The 21,121-nt window shown below is 39.9% G+C and overlaps 1 protein-coding gene across 1 annotated transcript in view; it reads right to left on the bottom strand.

The window, feature by feature from the left end:
• Nucleotides 1–20,057, bottom strand: part of dnah1 (dynein, axonemal, heavy chain 1) — a 34,494-nt gene extending 14,437 nt beyond the window's left edge. The window contains 50 exon segments of the mRNA XM_032513454.1: nucleotides 294–490; nucleotides 698–928; nucleotides 3,824–4,002; nucleotides 4,233–4,262; nucleotides 4,375–4,548; nucleotides 4,788–4,945; nucleotides 5,030–5,190; nucleotides 5,369–5,509; nucleotides 5,611–5,712; nucleotides 5,833–5,991; nucleotides 6,479–6,598; nucleotides 6,723–6,745; nucleotides 6,748–6,916; nucleotides 7,004–7,181; nucleotides 7,272–7,426; nucleotides 7,530–7,621; nucleotides 7,724–7,910; nucleotides 8,030–8,116; nucleotides 8,393–8,542; nucleotides 8,641–8,754; nucleotides 9,068–9,173; nucleotides 9,793–9,981; nucleotides 10,070–10,183; nucleotides 10,317–10,480; nucleotides 11,195–11,335; nucleotides 11,461–11,640; nucleotides 11,737–11,842; nucleotides 12,183–12,304; nucleotides 12,401–12,565; nucleotides 12,652–12,864; nucleotides 13,282–13,535; nucleotides 13,634–13,832; nucleotides 13,948–14,103; nucleotides 14,548–14,689; nucleotides 14,853–14,935; nucleotides 15,033–15,152; nucleotides 15,290–15,515; nucleotides 15,634–15,827; nucleotides 15,984–16,134; nucleotides 16,674–16,972; nucleotides 17,641–17,852; nucleotides 17,959–18,116; nucleotides 18,251–18,506; nucleotides 18,619–18,738; nucleotides 18,741–18,788; nucleotides 18,877–19,009; nucleotides 19,131–19,281; nucleotides 19,423–19,597; nucleotides 19,708–19,789; nucleotides 19,881–20,057. Of these exon segments, the coding sequence (XP_032369345.1) occupies nucleotides 294–490; nucleotides 698–928; nucleotides 3,824–4,002; nucleotides 4,233–4,262; nucleotides 4,375–4,548; nucleotides 4,788–4,945; nucleotides 5,030–5,190; nucleotides 5,369–5,509; nucleotides 5,611–5,712; nucleotides 5,833–5,991; nucleotides 6,479–6,598; nucleotides 6,723–6,745; nucleotides 6,748–6,916; nucleotides 7,004–7,181; nucleotides 7,272–7,426; nucleotides 7,530–7,621; nucleotides 7,724–7,910; nucleotides 8,030–8,116; nucleotides 8,393–8,542; nucleotides 8,641–8,754; nucleotides 9,068–9,173; nucleotides 9,793–9,981; nucleotides 10,070–10,183; nucleotides 10,317–10,480; nucleotides 11,195–11,335; nucleotides 11,461–11,640; nucleotides 11,737–11,842; nucleotides 12,183–12,304; nucleotides 12,401–12,565; nucleotides 12,652–12,864; nucleotides 13,282–13,535; nucleotides 13,634–13,832; nucleotides 13,948–14,103; nucleotides 14,548–14,689; nucleotides 14,853–14,935; nucleotides 15,033–15,152; nucleotides 15,290–15,515; nucleotides 15,634–15,827; nucleotides 15,984–16,134; nucleotides 16,674–16,972; nucleotides 17,641–17,852; nucleotides 17,959–18,116; nucleotides 18,251–18,506; nucleotides 18,619–18,738; nucleotides 18,741–18,788; nucleotides 18,877–19,009; nucleotides 19,131–19,281; nucleotides 19,423–19,597; nucleotides 19,708–19,789; nucleotides 19,881–20,057 (7,643 nt within the window).
• Nucleotides 20,058–21,121: the final 1,064 nt, after the last annotated feature.

The following is a 21,121-nucleotide window of genomic DNA, read 5'->3' as shown; positions in this document are numbered from 1 at the left end:
TTTGGTATAAAACAAAATCAACTGAATGTTGATTGTTACATATTACTGTATCTCTCTCATGTCTGATACTTTATAGTGTGCTGAAATTAATGGAAACAGCTGTTCATAAAATAGGACATCAATCGTAAAATTTTTCTATGCTTTAAAAAAAAGAAAAGAAAGCAGTATTGAACACACACAAAACCAGCAGTGTGATCCTTTTAAAAAGCAGGTAAATTGAGATATTTTTTCTTGTTTCATGACATTGTATTTAGCCTGTTGGCATGGGAGTTGTACAAAGTGTGAGATCTCACATATATGAGGCCAGCTTAGTGAGGGACTGACGCCCGCTCCCACCCACTCCAAGCAACAGGGCATTGCCCAAAGGTTGGCGAAGGATGCGGCCAATACGGCACACATGCTCAATGGCATCCATGAAGAGCACCAGCTTCATCTTGGTGGTATTTATCTGGTTGTAGTCTTCCATGTATTCCTCCATCACTTTCGCCAACTAAATTATATAATATAGAGGTAGAAACCTTTTAGTGGGTTTACGGTCACTCACTTATGCTATTAAATGAAAAAACACATTGACATTGGGAATCTATAAATTAAGCTCACAAAGTACAATGTTAATACCCATGAGCCAACTGGTCAGATATTTAGCAACAGAAGGTTATACAATGGCATATTTCCAACATTGGTTGGCACCACTCACCCGTTCCTTGTCTTCTATGAATGTGTAGACTTTGCGGTCAGCTCCAGGAATCATGAAATCTCCATACAAAACAGGTTGGCAGTGCACAACCTCTTCAAAACTGCAGTCAAATTCCTGAATGCAGTCCTTCAGGAGCTTGTTGAACCAGTCTCTATCCTCGGCACACACCAGGCGGTCTTGGAAAATCCGGCAGTTTTCATGATACCACAACTGCAGCAGCTGCAATTTGTCCTAAAATCACCAAAGTAACACTGATTTTATACTGGCGTCTTTTTAATCGTTCCGACATTTCTCATTAGTCAAAACTTACATATAATTATTCAAGGGCACCCAGACTATTTGTTGGCTCCATTGCTAGGGTGACAAAAGCCATACAACACACTTCTGGTACTAGTTGCTTCAAAGTTAACTGAATTTGTAAGTACTTAGCGGATCAAGTGACTTTACCTGAATGGGTAGTCCAACATTTCATAAGGCAAGGCAGCTTTATTTGTATAGCACCTTTCAGCAACAGGGCAATTCAAAGTGCTTTACACAAAAACAGTTAAACAGTAAAAAAAATAAAAACAGATAAAACACAAGAATAAAAGTTACAGCGCAGTATAAGAAATTAAACATTAAAGAAATGAATAGCCATTTAAAGAAAGGCAACATCCAAAAGAAAGGTCTTCAGCCTTGATTTAAAAGAACTGAGAGTAGCAGCGAATCTGCAGTTTTCTGGAGTTTGTTCCAGATATGAGGAGCATAGAAACTGAATGCTGCTTCTCCCTGTTTAGTTCTGACTCTGTGGACAGAAAGCAGACCTGTCCCAGATGACCTGAGAGGTTTGGGTGGGTCATAGTGTAGTAGCACATCAGAAATGTATTTTGGCCCTAAACCGTTTAGTGATTTATAAACTAGCAAAAGTACTTTGAAATCAATTCTTTGAGACACATAAAGCCAGTGTAAAGACTTCAGAACTGGAGTGATATGATCCAGTCTCTTGGTCTTAGTGAGGACTCCTCAGCAGCATTCTGAATCAGCTGTAGCTGTCTGATTGATTTTTTAGGGAGACCTGTAAAGACACCATTGCAGTAGTCAAGCCTACTGAAGATGAAAGCAAGTTTTTCCAAATCCTGTTGACACATAAGTCGCTTTACCCTTGATATGTTTTTAAGGTGATAATAGGCTGACTTTGTAATAGTCTTAATGTGGCTGTTAAAATTCAGGTCTGAGTCCATGACTACACCAAGATTTCTGGCTTTGTCTGTTGTTTTTAACATTGTTGTTTGAAGCTGAGCGCAGACTTTTAATTGTTCCTTTTTTGCTCCAAAAACAACCACCTCAGTTTTTCCTTCATTTAATTTCAGAAAGTTCTGGCACATCCAGCCATTAATATGTTTGTGTTGCTAATTTGCACTTAGTCAGTTTTTGTATTGGACTATAGTCCCCTGGCAATATGGTTATGTAAATTTGTGTGTCGTCCGCATAACTATGGTAACTTATTCTGTTGTTTTCCATAATCTGAGCCAGTGGAAGCATGTAGATGTTAAACAGAAGAGGCCCCAGAATGGAGTCTTGGGGAACTCCGCACGTCATATTTGTATGCTCAAATGCATAATTACCTATTGACCCAAAGTAGTCCCTATTCTTTAAGTAGGATTCAAACCAGTTTAGTACTGAGCCAGAAAGGCCAACCCAGTTTTCCAATCGGTCTGGTAATATATCAGGGTCGACCGTGTCAAATGCAGCATTAAGATCAAGTAATACTAAGACTGTAGTTTTGCCACTTTCTGTGTTAAGGTGGATGTCATTAAAGAGCCGTCTCAATGCTGTGGTGTGGTCAGAAACCCCACTGAAAGGTATTAAAACTGTTCAGTGATCAGAAGCCAAACAATTCGAAACATTTTTTAAAACACCCATTGGTAGAATATCAAGGCAACAAGAGGAGGTTTTCAGATGATTGAATGAAATTCTGTCATATTGGAATTAGTTTTGCCTGAACACTGTGACAACACATATCCTGTACTTGATGGAGGCACTGACTGTTTGTCTAATCTTCTGAATTTTGTCTTTGAAGAAGAAGGCAAAGTCATTGCAGGATTTGTAGATAAAAGTTCAGATGCTACTGGTACTGAAGGAGTTTGTTAACCTATCAACAGCAGCAAACAAAGCACGTGAATTATTGTTGTTTCTAGTGATAATGTCAGAGAAGAAGGACCTTCTTGCAGTCTCTCTTTATAGGTGTTATAATGCCACCTTCATTCAACTTTTCAACACTCTTTTTTTCTGTTATCACCAGTAGGACATTTCTCCATGGCGATCTTTTTTAACCAGAGACAACTTTGACCTAAGTGCATGGTATCAATAACATTTGTAATTTTACAGATGAAATTATCTACAAGCTCAGTCGCTGAGAGCCCAGAGAGGGCGGGTGTGGAGGAGAAAAGCTGAATAAATGTTTCACTGGTGTTTTCAGTGATATACAGTTTTTTGATTAACTTTATTTGGACACTTTTGGGCACAGAGATAGTGCCGTTAAAGAAAACACAGGAAGGATCAGAGAGAGCAACGTCAGTCACCACAACCTTGGAAATATTCAGACCCTTGGAGACAATCAGGTCCAGAGTGTGCCCCTTACTGTGCGTGGGCTCCGTCAAATGCTGAGTCAGTCCATAGTTCTCAAAAACACAACACAGTTCTTTGGTCCCCCTGTCCTGGGGTTGTCAACATGAATGTTAAAATCAACCTCAATGATTACACAATCAAAGTTAATACAGATTATAGACAGCAGTTCAGTGAAGTCATCATTGAAGGTTGCACAATATTTAGGTGGCCTGTAGATGTTTAGAAGTATAGCTTGAAGGGAAGACCTTAACTGCAGAGCCACACGTTCAAAAGAAGCAAAATTTCCATAACATATTTGCGTACAGTGGAATGAGTCATTAAACAAAATGGCGACTCCACCGCCTTTCTTATTTGCTCTATTCTCGCTCATAAAACTGAAGTTAGGGGGAGCTAACTCAATGAGAACAGCAGCACTGTTATTATGGTCTAACCAGGTTTCAGTTAAAAACATAAAATCTAAATTGTGATTAATAATAAAATCATTGATAAAAAATGATGGATTCTGTTGGATCTAAATACCTCTATCTTTCCAGCCTCAGCCATGAGGATGCCCTGAAAGACCTTGGACATGTCTCTGATGTTGAAGGTGTAATGGGACTTGGCTGGAGTTGGGAGGAGCTGGGAGGTAATCGTAGAGTAGACTCGGATAGTAGCGTCTACAAGAGACTCATTCAGCGGCTGAATTGCTGGCACAGGTCCTGAAAAAAATAGCAGGAGAAGAGAGATGTAATGACATTTTCTTTTTATCAGAAGATATGCTTTGGTCAACATGTGGCTTGATAGAGCTTATGTGCTTATTTTGTAAGTTAAAATGACTTAAACCGGTAATTATTTAGATGTGTTTTGTATCTTACAGTAATAAATGAAATTTTACAATTTCACACTATGCACTCTTAATCTACTCCCTTTCTCTGTGATCTTGACTTACTGCCTGGTTCGTCTTTACTCATATCTCCATCTGAAAGAGAACAAAGATTCAGTTAAAGACTGTTGTTTGTTTTTCTACAAGGTGATGTAAGTAATCTTTCCCCAGCAACATCTGTTTTGACAGATTAGCAGACCCGACTCACCCATCCAACTGCCCAGAATGGTGGAGAAAATCTTTTTCTTGCTGGCATCTTCCATTTCAGTGAAAGACAGGAAGTTGAAGTGGCGTGTAAAGCGCTGAGTGATGGGGTTCCGGCCTCCCCCCGGGGGTCCCATGGCACAGGCAAAATTAATGTCCACTATGTTCCTGAATGTCCCTGGGAGAAAGGGTAGGGAAACAAAGAGAAGCTCAATCTAATGAGATGTTTTGCGTTTCTGAGCAAAAACAACAAAACCCGAATCTATGCATTATTATTATTAGTATTTTCTTTATTATTACAACAGTTATTACATTAGGCATGAAGAAATACTCTGTGTGACAATAAAGAACATAAAATATCAAAAGCTTAAAGGAACAAAAAGGTGGGAAAAGCAAAAAGGCCTCCAGAAATCTTACCTATCAGTTTCCTGTCATACCAGCCTCCATGGTCCATCCACTGCCTCAGCAGTTCAATAGGAGGCTGAGCACCATAAGTCTCCAACAGCGGCATGTTTAGGTCATCAATAAAGAAGATGAAATACTTTCCTATTGGAGGTCCAAACACACCTTTCCGTCTGTTGGTGGGTCACAAATATATAGTTTGTAGTATTGTAAATAATGTGTAACTGGATTGACGATGTACTGTAGAGCAGGCATACCGTTTGTCTAGTTTACTGTCAATATAATCTTGAGTCTGGTTGGCTGAGGTGCGGGCAGAAAACATGAGGAAGTGTGTGATGTATTCCGCAGACATGTTTTTCAACAGCTTGTCTGAAATGGTCAAGGTCTTTCCTGTGCCAGTTGGCCCAATACAGAGCACCTGGATCACACACACAGGCAAATATAAAAAGCTTCTATGAGTGCTATGAGTTTTGAATAAGTGCTTCAGGTTAAAAATTCACAGTTGATGCTGACAAGTGATAGAGTTTTAATCTAATTTTACTAACATTTACAGTATTTGTAGACCTGTGAAGTTCAACTCCATTCCAAATACTCACAGGTTTCTTATTGGTCAAAAGCATATCCATGAGGAAAGACATTCTCACTGTGTCAGCAGTCGGAACAATGATGTCAGCATAATTTGTCTCTGGAGTGATTACAACACTCTTTGCATAATTCATCCAGCTGACCCACTGGACCTAGGATACCAGAAGAAAAAAATGATTGAGTAAAAAGCAAAAATGCATCTGATGGTCTTGGTTGCATGAACAATCTGTATGATTATGCACAATCTATTTACTTTTCTTTCCTCATCTTCCTCCTCATCCTCAAAGTTACTTATCCCTGCATCATCAAGCCTGTAGTCATACACCACAGCCTCTTCTGGAAAGCATAACTGGATCTGAAGGACAAATACATTTCTGGTTATAAAAATATACCTTTTGCAAGGATTATTACAGATGTCAATAAAAATCACATTAGACTTATAATGGTTCAGGGATGAGAAAGCGGAGATGCTGACCTTTTCCTCTGCCATCTTGTTCTTGAGCCAGGCACTGAAGCGCTTACAGCTGGCTGCATCTCCTGTGGCTCCCACACTCCACACCAGAGAGAAAAAGAACCAGGGCTCAATCAGCTCCTTCAGACGGTTTAATTTCTTTTGGGGTGGTGGCTTTGCATCCTACGAGACAATAAAGGATTGGTGAGGGGCTCATAATTGACTAAATTCACATATACAGTACAGAACAGGGTTTTTCATCAAAGATGAATTATGATGATAAAGTTGAACTTCCTGCACTGTTGTTGTTGTTGTTGTTGTTGTGATGCAGTGAGAATGTAACTGACTGAATGATAGCATGACTGTAGATTCATTATTAACCCAACACACTCAATCAATGTTTTTCAATAGCAGAGCATCTTCTGTTTTGTTTTACCACACTCGCCATTGCAGATGTATATGATAACACATTTATTCACAAAAACACTGCAGTTTTTAAGATTGCTCAAAACCTTATGTTTTAAAGTATCTTGTACAGCTTTCCTAAAGCACTCAATGTTTACCATACAAAGTGGAATCTCAGAAGTGTTCTAAATGCTTCAATATAAAAAGATCTGAATGTATATTTATTTTAATGGAGGTTAATGTAACAGAAAGAAGCTGCACACACTTCTCTGATGTTGAAGGGATTGAAGAAACAGTCCATAAGTTTAAGCAAACTACAAGTAAGGTTGCTGTCCAGAGATGTGATGACCTCCTTTACTGATGTGCGGACAAATGCGATGGAGTCCTGGGTGAAAATACAGAAAAATAAATAAATTAAAGCAGCAAATTGTTTGTTTGAATATAGTCATTCATAATGAAAAGCTTTAAGATTCAGTGCTGGTGTCTCTCAGTTATTTCTCCCCTCCCACCTGCAGGAACCTGGCAAACAGGAGTTGAGCTGCTCTGTGAACGGTTTCAGGGCTTCAGGGACCTGCTTTAGCCAACACTCCGTAAAAGGGAGGAGGCCCAGAATGCTGGGCTCCAGGTAGACCATACCACAGCGAGACACTGTCGCTGGTGATGCCACTGCCAAGTCTTGCACCTCAAACATCATGGTCATCACCTGTAAGAGGAAAACACAAAACATCTATGCACGTGGGGCAGGGGAAAACATGGACAAAAAAGTGAAGACCATGAAACTTAATCTTACATCAGTAAGCTTGATGATTTCCCCAGAGCTAAGGCACAGTTTTTTATTGTCATCCAGAACAGTGTTCATGTTCTCAATCCATACAGCATCCACTGGCCCATCAAACATGTACCACTTTTTCTCAAGGTCCATTGATGATGCACCTCCACGGATAACAGATGAGAGGATACCATCTGTCCTATAGGGGTGGAAAAAAAGTGTGTGTGTGTGCAGTATAGGTCTGACGTTTTTTGTTTGTTCTATAGTTGAGAAACAAAGCATCACTTACCACTCATGTGTGAGCAAGTCATACTCTCCGTATAGCTGTCCCATGGTGATAGACTTGGGGTTGAGGACGTATATCTGAACTTCCTCATACACACCACCACTCACAGAGGGCTGGCCCTTTAGGGCTGTTATCGCTGCACCTAGTATCTCATAACACTAACACACACAACAGTTATACTGACATTCAGGATTCTACACTGCAAAACAAGAGAACTGTGAATAAAACTTTAAACAATATCGTGACAGGGGAAAGACTCACCTTGGTTTTGCCTGATCCAGAGGGTCCCACCAACATCAGGCCATGTCTCACCACAGTGGTCTCATACAGCTGAATACACTTATTTATATACCCTGCAATCACCACAACAATGTCATCTACTCATCCTAAAAATACAGGTAGCTGGATACCTGCATATCTGAAAACATATTTCCTGTACTTCCAGAAACACTAACCATCCACATCTTTAAGGTTCATCTTGGTGCAGACATTACGAATGGACTCTTCCAGGGTGCCATAGTTGATTGGCTCCTGTTTTGTCTTAGGGAAAAGGTCGGACACAATACCGTTGAAGAGCTTCAGGTCGTCCTGTAAAAACTTTGGTACATTGACATCTTGAATGGCTCGCAGACAGATCAACTCCTGGGAGACAGCAAGATTTTAGAAGAATAAGATATTACAACGGGACAGGTAGTAGTTACAACTCCATTCAAAATTTGTGTCATTTTTTCCCCACCGTTAACAAAAGACAAAGTTCTAACCTCATTCATGTCAGGATTTTCTCTCTTCAGGTTTCCAGCAGCTGAGATCACAGTCTTCACAGCTCTCATTCCAAAGTCATAATGATCCTTCATATAAAAAAGAGCAAAAGTCAGCACACCTTCCTATCTTTGTTATGCTTAAATGCATACACACACGTCTCTATCGGTTAACTATGCAACTATCGGTATGTTTCGTATGCCAATATTTTATAGTCCAATGCTGTAAAATTAAAAGGTTAAACAAATAATGTCTGTCCCAATATACGCTGCCACTTCAGTTTCACATACAACCACTGTCCTGTGCAAATAGCATATTTTCTTGGTAGATGGAAATGTCTGATCTCCTCTGAATCCATACAATACCTGAGCGCTGAGTTGCTCAGAGGAGAGCTTGAAAGTGGTGGTGATTTTCAAGGAAAGGACTTTGGCATCACTGAAGCCAAACGAGTACAAGGAGATCTCAGCTATCATGGCATAGTTAGGTACCATCATGGCCACAGGACGAAACAGTGCCTGTAGACATATAAAGATATATAAATTAATTTGTTGAACTTCATTCTGCTTATACTTAGTGTTATACAGTCATTCAAAATTAAATCATCATTTCAAACCTTGAGGTTGTCAGGCAGTTCAGTGCGTCCAGCGTAACCAGGATTCATAGTGATGAATACAGCACAAGAAGGGACAAGAGGGATCTCCGTGCCCTCAAACACAAACCGCTCTGCCTAAAAACACAATATACACACAATTATCTTAGAAACAGTACACAGACTGTGTCTTTATGTGTGGAATGCAGTGTGGGAAAAAAAAATCAAATTCTTTACTTGGGTAAAAACAATATATACACTTTGAAAGTTCATATTAGGAAAGTACTCAATTACAAGTAATTACTAAAGCATAACATTTTTAAACATCTTTCTTGAAATGCAGAAGAAATAAAAGTACAAGATATTCACACAAAATGGTACCCTGGTCAAGTACTCTGTGGTAAAGTACAGTAGGTACCAGCATGTGATTTATAGTGAATCAACCTCTCACCCTTTGCTGTTGGGCCTTTTGTATGGTGGTGATCTGTTGTGCCACCACAGACAGCACTTCTACATCAATACGATTAAACTCATCAAAGCATGCCCAGGCCCCAGAGCTGCAAAAAAGGAAGACAGACATAAATGCAACATGAATGTGATTGATGTAAGATTTGTGATATATAACATCGAAACTGACATTCTATCGTACTTTAGTAACTAGGGGTGGGAGAAAAAGTCGATTCACATACTGTATGTATCGTAATTTTTTTGTGACAATTTTTTAAATCAAATCCTTTCCCCAGAATTTATAGTTTTTATTTTATTTATTTCATACCAATGATTGACTATACTGACAAAATATTTTCTGTTATATGGTATGCTGACGGCGCCTACATCATATCCGTCCCCAGCAAAACAGAGCAAAAGCAGAACATGCAGATAATCCATGTTATGTACTTCTTGACAAAATAAATAAATGTCAGTCTGAGATGTGACGTGCATTCTTTAAAAAAAATGTCTTATGATATATTGTCTCTAGAGGTGTATTATTCAACTTCTGTTTTAGTTAAAGAAGAAAAAGAAAATCACAATACTCAATACTATCAAATCGCAATACTTCCAAGAATCGCAATGAATGAAAATCACAATATAAATCAAATCGGCACTCGTGTACCGTGAAAGAATTACTCAAGACAAAAGCATATCGTCCCAGCACTATCAGTAACTGCCACTCACCTGGCCAGTCCTTTAAGAAACTTGCCCATAGCAATGAAGTCAAGCTGATCAGAGCAGTTGAAAACAACTGTTTGGATAGCCAGGGCTTTTCCCAGATCTTTAGTGGTTTCTGTCTTTCCTGTCCCTGCTGGACCTGCAGGAGCCCCTCCAAACTTCAGGTGTAGAGCTCCTGTCAGGGTCAGGTAGCATCTGAAAGAGGCAGGAAGTTGTGTATTAAAAAGAGTATACATGGTATTCAGGGAAAAGAAAAGTAGACAACATTGGACTTAACAACTACCTGTCAGTGAGCTGGGTAATGACCAGACGTCCGGAGTTACCAAGGTACTCATATCCATACAAAAACTCTGCATTCACTGCACGGATGTACAAGTCATCTTTGGCCCAGTAATATCTACAATCAGTATCAGATCAGTATCAATATTCTGCACCCACATTGTTGCAGAATGATAGTATAAAGTGAACTTCAACATTAGGACTGACAAAACTAAAAAAGCGTAAGAAAATACAAAACAACAAAAGATAACCTGAGTTGGCTGATCCACTCAAAGGCACTGACGCTTGAGACCTCCTGCTCCAACAGTTTGGCTACAACATCCTTAGCATGGACTTCTATGACAATGAGAGCAGACAGCACAGCTCGTTGCATCCTAGACAGACGTCCTCTCACCAGCTGCACCAAGTCACCCAGCTTCAGAAACAAAATGGAAAATCTTATGAATTTCAGTATATTGTATTGTGCACAATGTACAGTGCAAATGTGAACAATAAATAGCATGTGTATTTTTTTCACAAAGTAGTTTTTCCTATCATTGTAAGGTGCAGCACCCAAGCCGTTTCAGGCGGCACTAGGCCAAATTAATGTAAAATCAATGTGAGCATCATAACAACCTAAATAACTTTTCTCAGATCAAATGATTCTAGTTGGTCCTAGTTGACTTTTTAGCAAGTTTTATCTTTAGGTTTTTGAGTGTTATTCTATATTATCTGCTCTAGCATTTCCAACGTTTTAGACACAGATATAGTAATAACATTTTTAATCGAAAAATTCACATTTTCTTAAAGGAAGGACCCCTAAACCCCCAATCAGGTGCACCTAAATAGGGATCAACCAATATGGATTTTTTGGTGCCGATGCCAATACCAATTTTTCTTTCATCAGCCTTAGCCGTTGACCAATACGGGCTGCCGATTTTCTTGAGCCAATATCTGGAGCAGATATTGCTTTTGCTTCCTCAATTTACATCATAAAAATGTAATCCCTGCCACAATGGATTTATTTTCGTCCGATAAAATCGGTCTATCGCTACACCCAAATCTTCCAAACACCTAGAGAAAACACTGTTATGGATATTTAAAGATTTATTTAGTTGGAATATGTGCCAGTCTAATACCAAGTCCACACCTGTTTCTGTAGTTGGGGATAAAGGCGACTGGCCAAGTCTCCCTGCTCCAAGGCCTCAGACACCTCAGCAGTCCAGAAGACCTGACAGCCAGCTATAACCACCTGACCAGGCCATGATAATACCCACTCTACACGAGGTTGCTGAGGGGTCAGAAGTGCATACACAGGTGATACAAAAACTGGACTATTAAAACATGCCTAGAAATTGTATGAAAATGCAATGCAAGTATAGAAAACACATCAAAATGAGAGTCAGGATCGCAGACCTCATGGTAGACTTTAAGTGAGCGGTCAATGTTATCCCTCAACGTGGCCTTCATAGATTTCTCGACCTCCCTGAGCCAATTCTCCACATTTCCAGTAGGCGACACTGGCAGGTACAGCTTCACCTCCTCCCCTTCTCCAGAATACATATGTGTGATCTGTAGATCTGATTGGAATTGAAGCTGAGAACGAACAGAAGTTTCAATCGTATGTGATATGCATGTTATATTTTCAGTAATATACAAGCAAAGTAATTGAAAAGAAACGCCAGAACAAACCTGTGCAATGTTCTCAAAGCATTTGCGCAAGTGCGGTTGTACAGCAGTAGGATCTTTAGTCTGAGACAGAATCTCCAGGAGCTCATCATCTGACAGGAAGTAAAATCTACAAACAAATTTTGCAAACAAATATTTTAAGTCTGTGTGATTGACAGTGTGCCATAATTTAGCATGGAAACTCATTTCAGCTCACATATCATCCACATGCATCATTGTTGAATCAAGTAGCCTTTACTTTTTAAATGATTTAATCGATTTCATTTGGTCTCATAGCTACTGCCGTTTTACAAAATCAGTTGATGAGGTTGTGCTATTGTATTAAAAAGTGACATCAATGCATATTCTCTCCAGGAAAGGGAATGTTTAATCATTATCATAGATCTGCTATAATCACCATCAGAAATTGAAAGTCAGGGGAATTTTATGACAATTTCATTAAAGCTTACCTGGGGAAGGAGCTTCGTTTTGTCTCCAAGTACTCAATAAGTCCCTTTTGGACCTGCTCCAACAGTGTGTTGCACTCTTTCAGCTTGTCCAATAGATGAGCATCTGGACACAGTTCAATCACCTACAACAAAGTAAGCATCATTATTATCTAGCCTATGTTTATATCTGTATAAAAACAAAACTTTTGTCCATTAATAAGTGTTGTGGAAGCTCTCACCGTGGGATTTTTGAAAGCACTTTTCATGACTCTCCTCCATGTTTGATCCATTTGCTGGTATCTTTTTCCTTCCACAGGCAGCTGCTGAATTATATCATCAGAGCTAAAGATAGGCTCCAAGTAAAGCCAGGAACACTGGCACATCAGCCACTCATCCAGCACATCCTGCAAGCACCAGAATAGGACAGACACTGCATTATAATGATACAACACACAAGACCTTAAGTGTGTGTGCGTGTATGCATGTGTACTTGAGTCATTCTCAGCTTGCTCTCCCAGGTGTTGATACGGGCCTCAAAGGTTTTTTTAAAGGGAGAGAAGGACATGGCCTGCGTCATGACAATGTGGTCATCCAGCAACTGCGACACTTCATCTGGGCTCTTCAAGATGTAGGTGCCTGTCTCTTTGTGGGGCAACACATCAAAGACTATTGTTGACCACTCATTTTCCATCTTTTCCAGGGCCTGAGTGAGAGGGTTTGAAAAAAAAAAAAAATTCTGGGCATTGTAGGCCTTTATTCCCGATAGGACAGCTTAGACTTGAAATGGTAAAGAGAGGGGAATGACATGCTGCAAAGAGCTGCAGGTTGGAGTTAAACCTGCGGCCGCTGCGTCAAGGACTAATCCTCTACATATGGGCGCATGCTCTAGCACGTGAAAAAATCAGACATTTAGTCTGTTTCAACATCATTATTTAGACTGTACAGAAGTGCTCCTACTGTGAAAATCGCATTTAAACCTAAAAATGTAAAGAATAAAATAAGCTGCCCAAATAATGTCCAAACTTTGCAGTTCCACAGTGAAACTCCATTCATCACACATCCTACACAAATACAACTTTATAAACACTGTATTTAGAATGTGACTCCCGTTCAAAGGTACCTGTTCAATGGTGTACTCTTTCCCAGCTACCTCAGCCACATGAGCTATGTCATCCACGTGGTTCTGTAGGCCAAGCTCCAGACAGCGCGAGAAAGTCAGGTTTGCTTTGGGCTTGACTTTTATCTCAATGCGTTCCGAAAGCATCTCCCAGTGGCGGTTCCTCATCCCTGGGTTCCTCAGGCCCTGAATCAGAGGAATGTAAGGACGGAAGTCCTCAATCTTGCTGCGGATTACAGATGCCACCAACTGGCAGTCTAGTGCCATGTAAGACAAAGAAAGCAGGCAAAGAAAAGAACACGTTAAACATAATAACAATCACACTTGAATCAAATTTGAATGGGGATAGACCTACTTGGAATGTCCTTGAAATGTTTAACACATTTGTGCATGGTCTTGTGGGCATCTGTAACACTCCGCTCAAGCTGCTCAGGGTCTATGGAAGACAGTGGGTCATTGAGCCAGCTCTCATGCCAACGTAGCCAATCAGAGGTGGTGGTCCATAGGTCTTTGAAAGGCTGGAAGTCCTTTGCCAGCTTCTGCAGCCGATCATACTGTAACACACAGTGAGATTTCATAGTCAGAAAAAGCATGACAAGAGGAAATATTCTGGCATCTGAAAAGACTAAATGTATCTAGACATAATTAAATGGATCTTCTTTCACTTACATTAGTGACAGGAACACCAAAAAGACGTTCTCTGTTGTTGTAGGTTTGAGCCATTGTCTGACACTCCTTAAGTTGCTTGCTTGTACGCCTGACCTCGTTGGCCACCTCATGGGCATGATCAATGTCTGTATAAGCCGCAAACCCAGCAACCAGCATCTATAAACACAGTTGTGATGATTTATAAAAAATAATATCAAGGGGCACCCAGACAGCTCAGTTGGTAGAGTAGGAGCCCATTTATAGAGGTTTTCTCCTCGATGCAGCTGGCCAGAGTTCAACTCCGGCCTGCGGCCCTTTGCTGCATGTCCTTCCCCCTCTCTCTCCCATTTAATTTCTTCAGCTGTCCTGTCAATAAAGGTCTAAAATGCCAAAAGAAGAAGAAATAACACCAAGTACCTTGCTAACATTTCTAACATTGAAACATACAGTAATATGCTCTGTCTAGAGTGGATGGATGGAGATTGTTGAAGGAGGTCTGATCAAAAGAAGAATTCTGAAAAAATACAAATCATGAAGGGGGTCTAGTTTCAGATGCAGCTACATGAGGCTGCGAGACAACAAGTTGCTGTTGAACAAAAACAATTAGTTGACTCAGCTGACCTGCAAAGAGTCTAGGTGCTCTTCAAAATTGTTCTGGTCGACCAGCTGGATCTTATGGAAGCGCTCCTCATCCTCCACATTCTGGACAGCTAATGCTTCGATCTGGACAATTATCTTTTGAGGCCACCAAATAGCTGTCCACCTAGAGATGAGTAACTACAGCAATCACTCTAATAACGCCTCAGGTTCCTCTATTCACTCTAACCCCTATGAACCCATCATATCATTCTTAATCCCACATTAGAAAATGCAAACTCAAGTTCTGATTAGTTTTCAAAACATTAGCATGGTGATTTTACACTTACTTTTTTTTAACATCTTCATCTGAAAGACAGTAGCAAAGTTCATCTAATAGCTCATAGTCTGACAGGGTCTTGCCCATAAGATCCTGTTGTGGACAGATTAAAAAAAGGTTATCGGAATTTTTTGACAAAGTAACCTTTCATATGACACTTAACAGAAATAGCCGGTCCACACATGTGCACCTTGTAACTCTTGAGCTGTTCTGGTATTTGGTTTGCCCAGTCCCTCTTTTCAGCCAGTTCTTCAATGCTGTTGGGCTTCTCATGTAGCTTTCTACTTAATGTGTTGTACTCTTCACATACCTACACACACATACAAGATACCAACTTTTGATCAATGTTAAGGTAGGAAAAGGTCAGTAAATGTAGGTCCTGTATAAAACACCAATGCATTTTATACTATGTAAAGTGTTTTTCTAGCCTTTAAACAAATTACTTACATTGTCAACCTGTTTGCGTAGCTTCAGAACAATGTGGTCCAGCATTGCACTGGCTAAAGCCTTTTTTTTGTTAGAGAGAGCTTGACGTACCACCTCTACACGGACAACAAATGGACCAATGACAATGGAGGTGGGCAGAGAGTGCTCAAGCCTTTCCTTGTCTTTAAGATGTTGTTCCACCTCTTTCTTCACTTCTTGGGATGTCTGTTCTGCATGCATATGAGATCTGGCAGAGAAGATTTAAATAGACAAATTAATGAGAAAAGCAAGCTGTACGGAACATAAATCTGACTGATCTTAAACCTTGTGGGAGAACTTGCATACGTAACTTTAAACAAACTTACTTGAGAAGGGTTTCCATGTCCAAATTGTGTAGCTCTAAGTATTTCTCGTATTCAGCAGCATAAGCCCTGAGAGGTATGGCTGCTTGTATCAGAGCATTGTGGACCTTGCCTCTCAGCTCAGTTACTTTTGGTTCATACAAATTCACTGACTCGAGCAACAGATCGCCACCAATGAACAAACTCTGCATCACAAACTGGCATAGACAAGAGAGGAATCGTTAAATTATTGTTCCATAGAGTATGTTTGTCATTATTAATGGATAAAGGAACCTATCATGGAACATGGTTTACATTGCATTTACATTTTTTAATTCAATGTTCAGTGATTCAGGTTACAGATTTTGTTTTACCTTATCAAGCTGTGGTACATTGTACGTGGCCAGAATGGCCTTATCAAACAGGTCAACAATAGATGTCTCAAAGTTCTCCAATGGAGTGCTGTAATGAACCCCAGTCTGATCCAGAACCAAGTCCACCAAGAACAGAGGGTTATTTTTTGGCCTAGTTATAGAAAATGGAGTAATATTACCAACATGATACTAAATATTTAGTAAAATTCATTAGCAGGGTTCAACGTTTAGGTTTTCGTTCACTTGTCCGGTTGGGCAGGTAAATGTTCTTTTTTACTTGCCAAAAGTACATTTTTACTGGCCCCTACACAATTTCTTTTTTGTTTAAAAAAAATTTGAAGGCAAGGACCAACTCAATTCATGATTGATCAATGGCACATTAAAATCAAATCATTCAACAAGCATTTTGCCAACAAGGGCAAGAGAACAACAACATCATTTATGATACAATGATGCCCGAATGGGCAAGTGGGTTGTTATATTTACTTGCCCAACCTGGCCTTTTACTTGCCCTTATTGTTGAACCCTGCTCATGATGAAACACTCCTTAAAACTGAACTGAGTATGTAACTGACAAGATATAGGAACAACATAAGAAAACGTGGATGCATTTGAACACAAAAGTGTATGAGGAAGATGTTTACATAAATGTGAATGTGTGCCAATGTGCGCAAGCGCATGCTATCCTACTTGTAAGGGCTAGTGATAAGGTCATCCCTCCAGGCCAGGTCAGGAGGACATGTCAGCACACTGTGGCAAGAGTTTAATATCAGCTGAGTCAGGCCGACCAGCGAATTCTCCACAAGGAAGCGCAGGGAATCCTGCATGTTAAAGCGCACCACGGCCATCAGTTTGTAAAGCTTGGACATCCTGTATATCTCCCAGCGAGATTCGTCCACGTTGTACGAGCCCTTGCCAATATTCCCCAGGTTGGCACGGATGCTGTTGCTCAGTGTGACCATCCACGCCTCTCTAAGAAACAAGCTTATCTGAAGAAAGAGAAAAATATTTGATGCTTTTTTATTTGAAATTTAGATGCTTCCTTCTCTGCAAGATTTTCCTTTGTGATCATCACAGTTACATCAACAGCAAAAATGTATCCATGGTTAATTTTAAATGAAAGGGCCTTTTTTTACCAGTACCATAGTAGTTTAACCCTTGTGTCGTCCTTGGGTCAAACTTGATCCGTTTCCCATTAGAAAATATGGGTTTCTTTCAATCAAATTGCCCAAACATAACTTGGATGTATGGATGTACATTGTATGGAAGCCATTCAACATTCTTCGCAGGTAAAATGAATGATTCCTTCCACTGAATTTTGGGTGTTTTATTCCATTGTATAGCATTTGAAAAAAGAATAATTAGAAAAATGTATCCTAACTAAACTTTGACATACAGTATACTGTGAATGACCCGGAAGGACAACAAGTTCATGGTCAACGGGAAGACAAAAGAAAGGGACGATAAAAGAAGAGCTGTTGCTGTTAATCTTTTACAATCGGTTTGAATACAAACCCATTGTCTTAGCATGAGTAGTGGTTAAATCTGCAGTGATGACCAGACAATCAAATAATGCATTCAAATTCTTATTTTAAACAAAAATGAAAGATAATTTGAAGTTAAAGCCCAGTATCTGCAGAATGAAAAGCTACAATACCTGAGTATGCATTTGGGACTGGATGACTTCAAACTCTTCCAGTCGCAGTGGTTTGATTGAGGTGACATTGAAAAGCCTCATGGTTGCTACTTTGTTGCTCTCAGACAATATTTCAGATAATGCACGGATCACCTCTGGCTTTGTTAGCAGGGAACGGAAGACAAAAGCAGCTTGGTTCTTCTTATAGGCAAAGTGAGGAACTGGAACGCACCCTGTACATGCATAAAACAACCTAGTTCTTTAGATTCTGGGGGGTAATACATTCATTAATGTTGACCCCAAAGACTCAATCAAATGTATAAAGGCTAACAGTCTTACCTTTTTGTGGTACATACTCAGGATCCTTCTTTGGCAAGGTGATGCGTGAAAACTCCTCTGGGTGGCTCCTCACTACTTTGTCAAAGCTCATGCGGTTCATTGTATACTCAAATTCCAGATTGACCTCCTTCTCCAGATCCTCTATACACTTTTCCAGACTGCACACATTATATTCCCTTTATTCTCCCTATTAGTTAGTTAAAATTTCAACTCAGAGGGATCTATTATAAACAGATATTGAACAAGGAGACATTGACACTGACAGCAGTAACATGACATTGACATTACTCACATTTTCAGCCTGAGTCCAGGGGCTGACAGGGTGTGTCTTTTGATACGCTGGAAACTGGTTGTATCAAGAGATGGTGTTCCACTCCAGATGGGCATGCAGTCCACAGACAAGTGGTAGAGAAGCAGAGCTTCTGTGTTCTCCCTCCAGTGCAGGGCAAACTGGATCCGTTCGACAAAGACTCGTGGGTCCTCAGCATTAAATACCACTCTGATCCTGGGTACCCAGAACTTAGTGCCTGCTTGCAAGGTGTTTATTACTATGAAAATGAAGTAGATGGAAGGCATGCATGGATGGTGAACAAAACAAACATAGCCAAAAGGAAATTAGGAGACAATATTCTGTCATTATAATAAAAAGTAAAAACCAACCAGTAGATTTGCTCCTTTTGGATTTCTCCTTTAGAATGGGATTTCCTTTTTCATCTGTCAGTTGGCTGTTTTGGTGAACTTTCTGTACCAGGTACTGGCATTTCTTCTTACTATAGTCAAAACCCCAACTAAATGCCAGCTATACTCCAGGGAGGAGCTTTCTGGATCCTCTTCAAAGAGAGAGAAGAAAGTAATCATCAAAGAACAGAAAATAATGTCTATCTCTGTTTACACTGTATATGTCTGAGGAAATTTTACCAGAACAAATCTTTTCATCTGTAGGCAGCAGGGCTTTTGCAGGAATAGGTTTTTGATAAGGTAATTGTTCAGCATTGCCCAGTGCAAGCCAGTCTTCTGGAGTCCGGCAGTCATATTCCTCATTGTCAAATACCTAAAGGAGAAACATGGGAAAAATTAGTGTAGGGTTGTGCCGTGCCCCAAAATATGGAATGTAAACAGTAATTGATTACACAAATGCATTTCAGAATAAATTGCAGCAGTAACAGACTCACCTCCAGGGGGAGGTAGGGTGATGCAGGATTGTCAGTCATAGTTGCATGCTCATCACTACTGCTCTGATGTCTTGGCATTAGAAGATTGGAGTATATGCCTTTTTCTGCTAGGAGTTGTTCAATGTCTAGCTTCAAATATTCCCTTCGACGTCTATAAGAAAACAACACAAAAATTAAAAATTAGTCTTAACAACAGGCAGTTAAAATAAACCAATTCATGGACCCCACTAAACCAGCTAATGTACAACTATACCTGGTTCAGTCATACATGGTGCACACAAACACTGCATACCTCTCTATCTCTAACTTGTGAGGGATCTGGCCAGGAACAGTTTGGTAGGGTATCTGGACCTTGGGTGCATCTCCACCCTTGCAGAAGTAAGAAGTCTGTGATTGCTGTGATGTAGGTCCATGGTTATCCTTTTTAACAATCTTGCACTGGTCAGTTGGAGTTTTGAAGGTTGTAACTAAGGAAAACAGTGCAGAAGGATAATGGTGCTAATATGCTTCTCCTATAAATACATAGCTGGCATATCTGCAATAATTACTGAAAATGTCATATGATACAGTATCTCACCTTTAGTTGTGTTGAGATCACTGAACTCAAAGCTGGATTGATCATGTGACCTCTGCTGGATCTCAGGTCCCGCTGTATAAGACTAATCAATAAACAGTCTTGGTTTTGGTCAGAGCAAAATGGCCTTCACACACAATCAGAATTTGAAGAGGCATAAGCTAATGTGCTTTTACCTGGAACTTGAATGCAGTGATGATATCTGAGTAGATGCCTTTCTGTTCATTCACAGAATATTTTCTAATTGGAGGGAGTTTGCACCTGGGACTGAGAGCTGGAGGCTTGGGCTCTGGAGGTTGGCTGGGTGGATGAGGCACCAGGACACCGAAACCAGGCACATTTTTCCTTTCCATCCTCTAGCAGAATAAAATAATGTATGTGTACACAAAAAAGCTTGGATTTAATCCTGTTAGCTGCTTATAAAATATGCTGGACTGTATTGTCTCAGCATGCTTAGTCTACATGCAAAATGTGGATTGAAACTGGGTAATTAATATTCAGGTTTCCACATCTGGTTTGTGTGCAGTTTAGAGTCACAAATTCCACTATGGCCACACATCTGCTGAAACATTAAATGTAATGACTTTCCAATCCATGCCCAACTTCTTCAAATTGTATTTCCTTTATATTCTTACAACAATATAAAAATGCAAGCTTTCAATGATCCATATCTTTTGTCTAAAAACCTTTAAGACTTGTTTTCCCCCACAAATTTAATTCACACATCTTTAGGAATGTCAAGGATCCGTAGGAAGCATGTAACGTTATGTTTCTGCCCTAAAAGCACCTCACGTAACGTAAGTTACCTAGCTATGTTTTGAAAAGGACAATGGAAAATGAACATCCACGGGCGAAAGACTTTTGAGCTAACCTAACCTTATCAACATTTTGCCCGTGTAACCTTAGGTTTTAATCGGTTTAACCGAGCGCTGCTGCTAGCTAAATAACTTTAACGTTAACGTTAGCTGACTAACAAGCCAGCGAACTAATAAGTCAAGAACCCAACACTATTGTTTAGTGTTAGCGCTAACAGTTACGCAAAGTTCAACTGCGAGCGTATGCGTTAGCTAGCTAGCTAGCCAAATCACGTCTGGATGGGTCCCCACGAAATTAACAAGTAACGTTAGGTCAAGGAACGTTTACTAAGTTAAATTATGTAAACGACAAAAAACAAGTATTTAAAACACAACGTTACCTTATTTCAAACTAGACTGCTCGTTCTAACGCTCCTTTTATGTATTCTCAGCATATTGGCGACATGAACTTTCTAAATCTCAGTTTCAAAGTGGAAGTTACTGATATGTTGGACGCGGCAACGGTTGTCATGGAGACGAAGACGCGTCACTCCCTACTCTACTGCAGTGAGAGTCAGAGCAACACGAACATAGAAATAAAGTAAACAAAGTGTGTTTACATT

Source organism: Etheostoma spectabile, chromosome 4 (genome assembly GCF_008692095.1).
Source record: "Etheostoma spectabile isolate EspeVRDwgs_2016 chromosome 4, UIUC_Espe_1.0, whole genome shotgun sequence".
Lineage (NCBI taxonomy): Eukaryota > Metazoa > Chordata > Actinopteri > Perciformes > Percidae > Etheostoma > Etheostoma spectabile.
The sequence above is the reverse complement of the archived record's forward strand: the minus strand, read 5'-3'. Positions and strand labels throughout refer to the sequence as shown.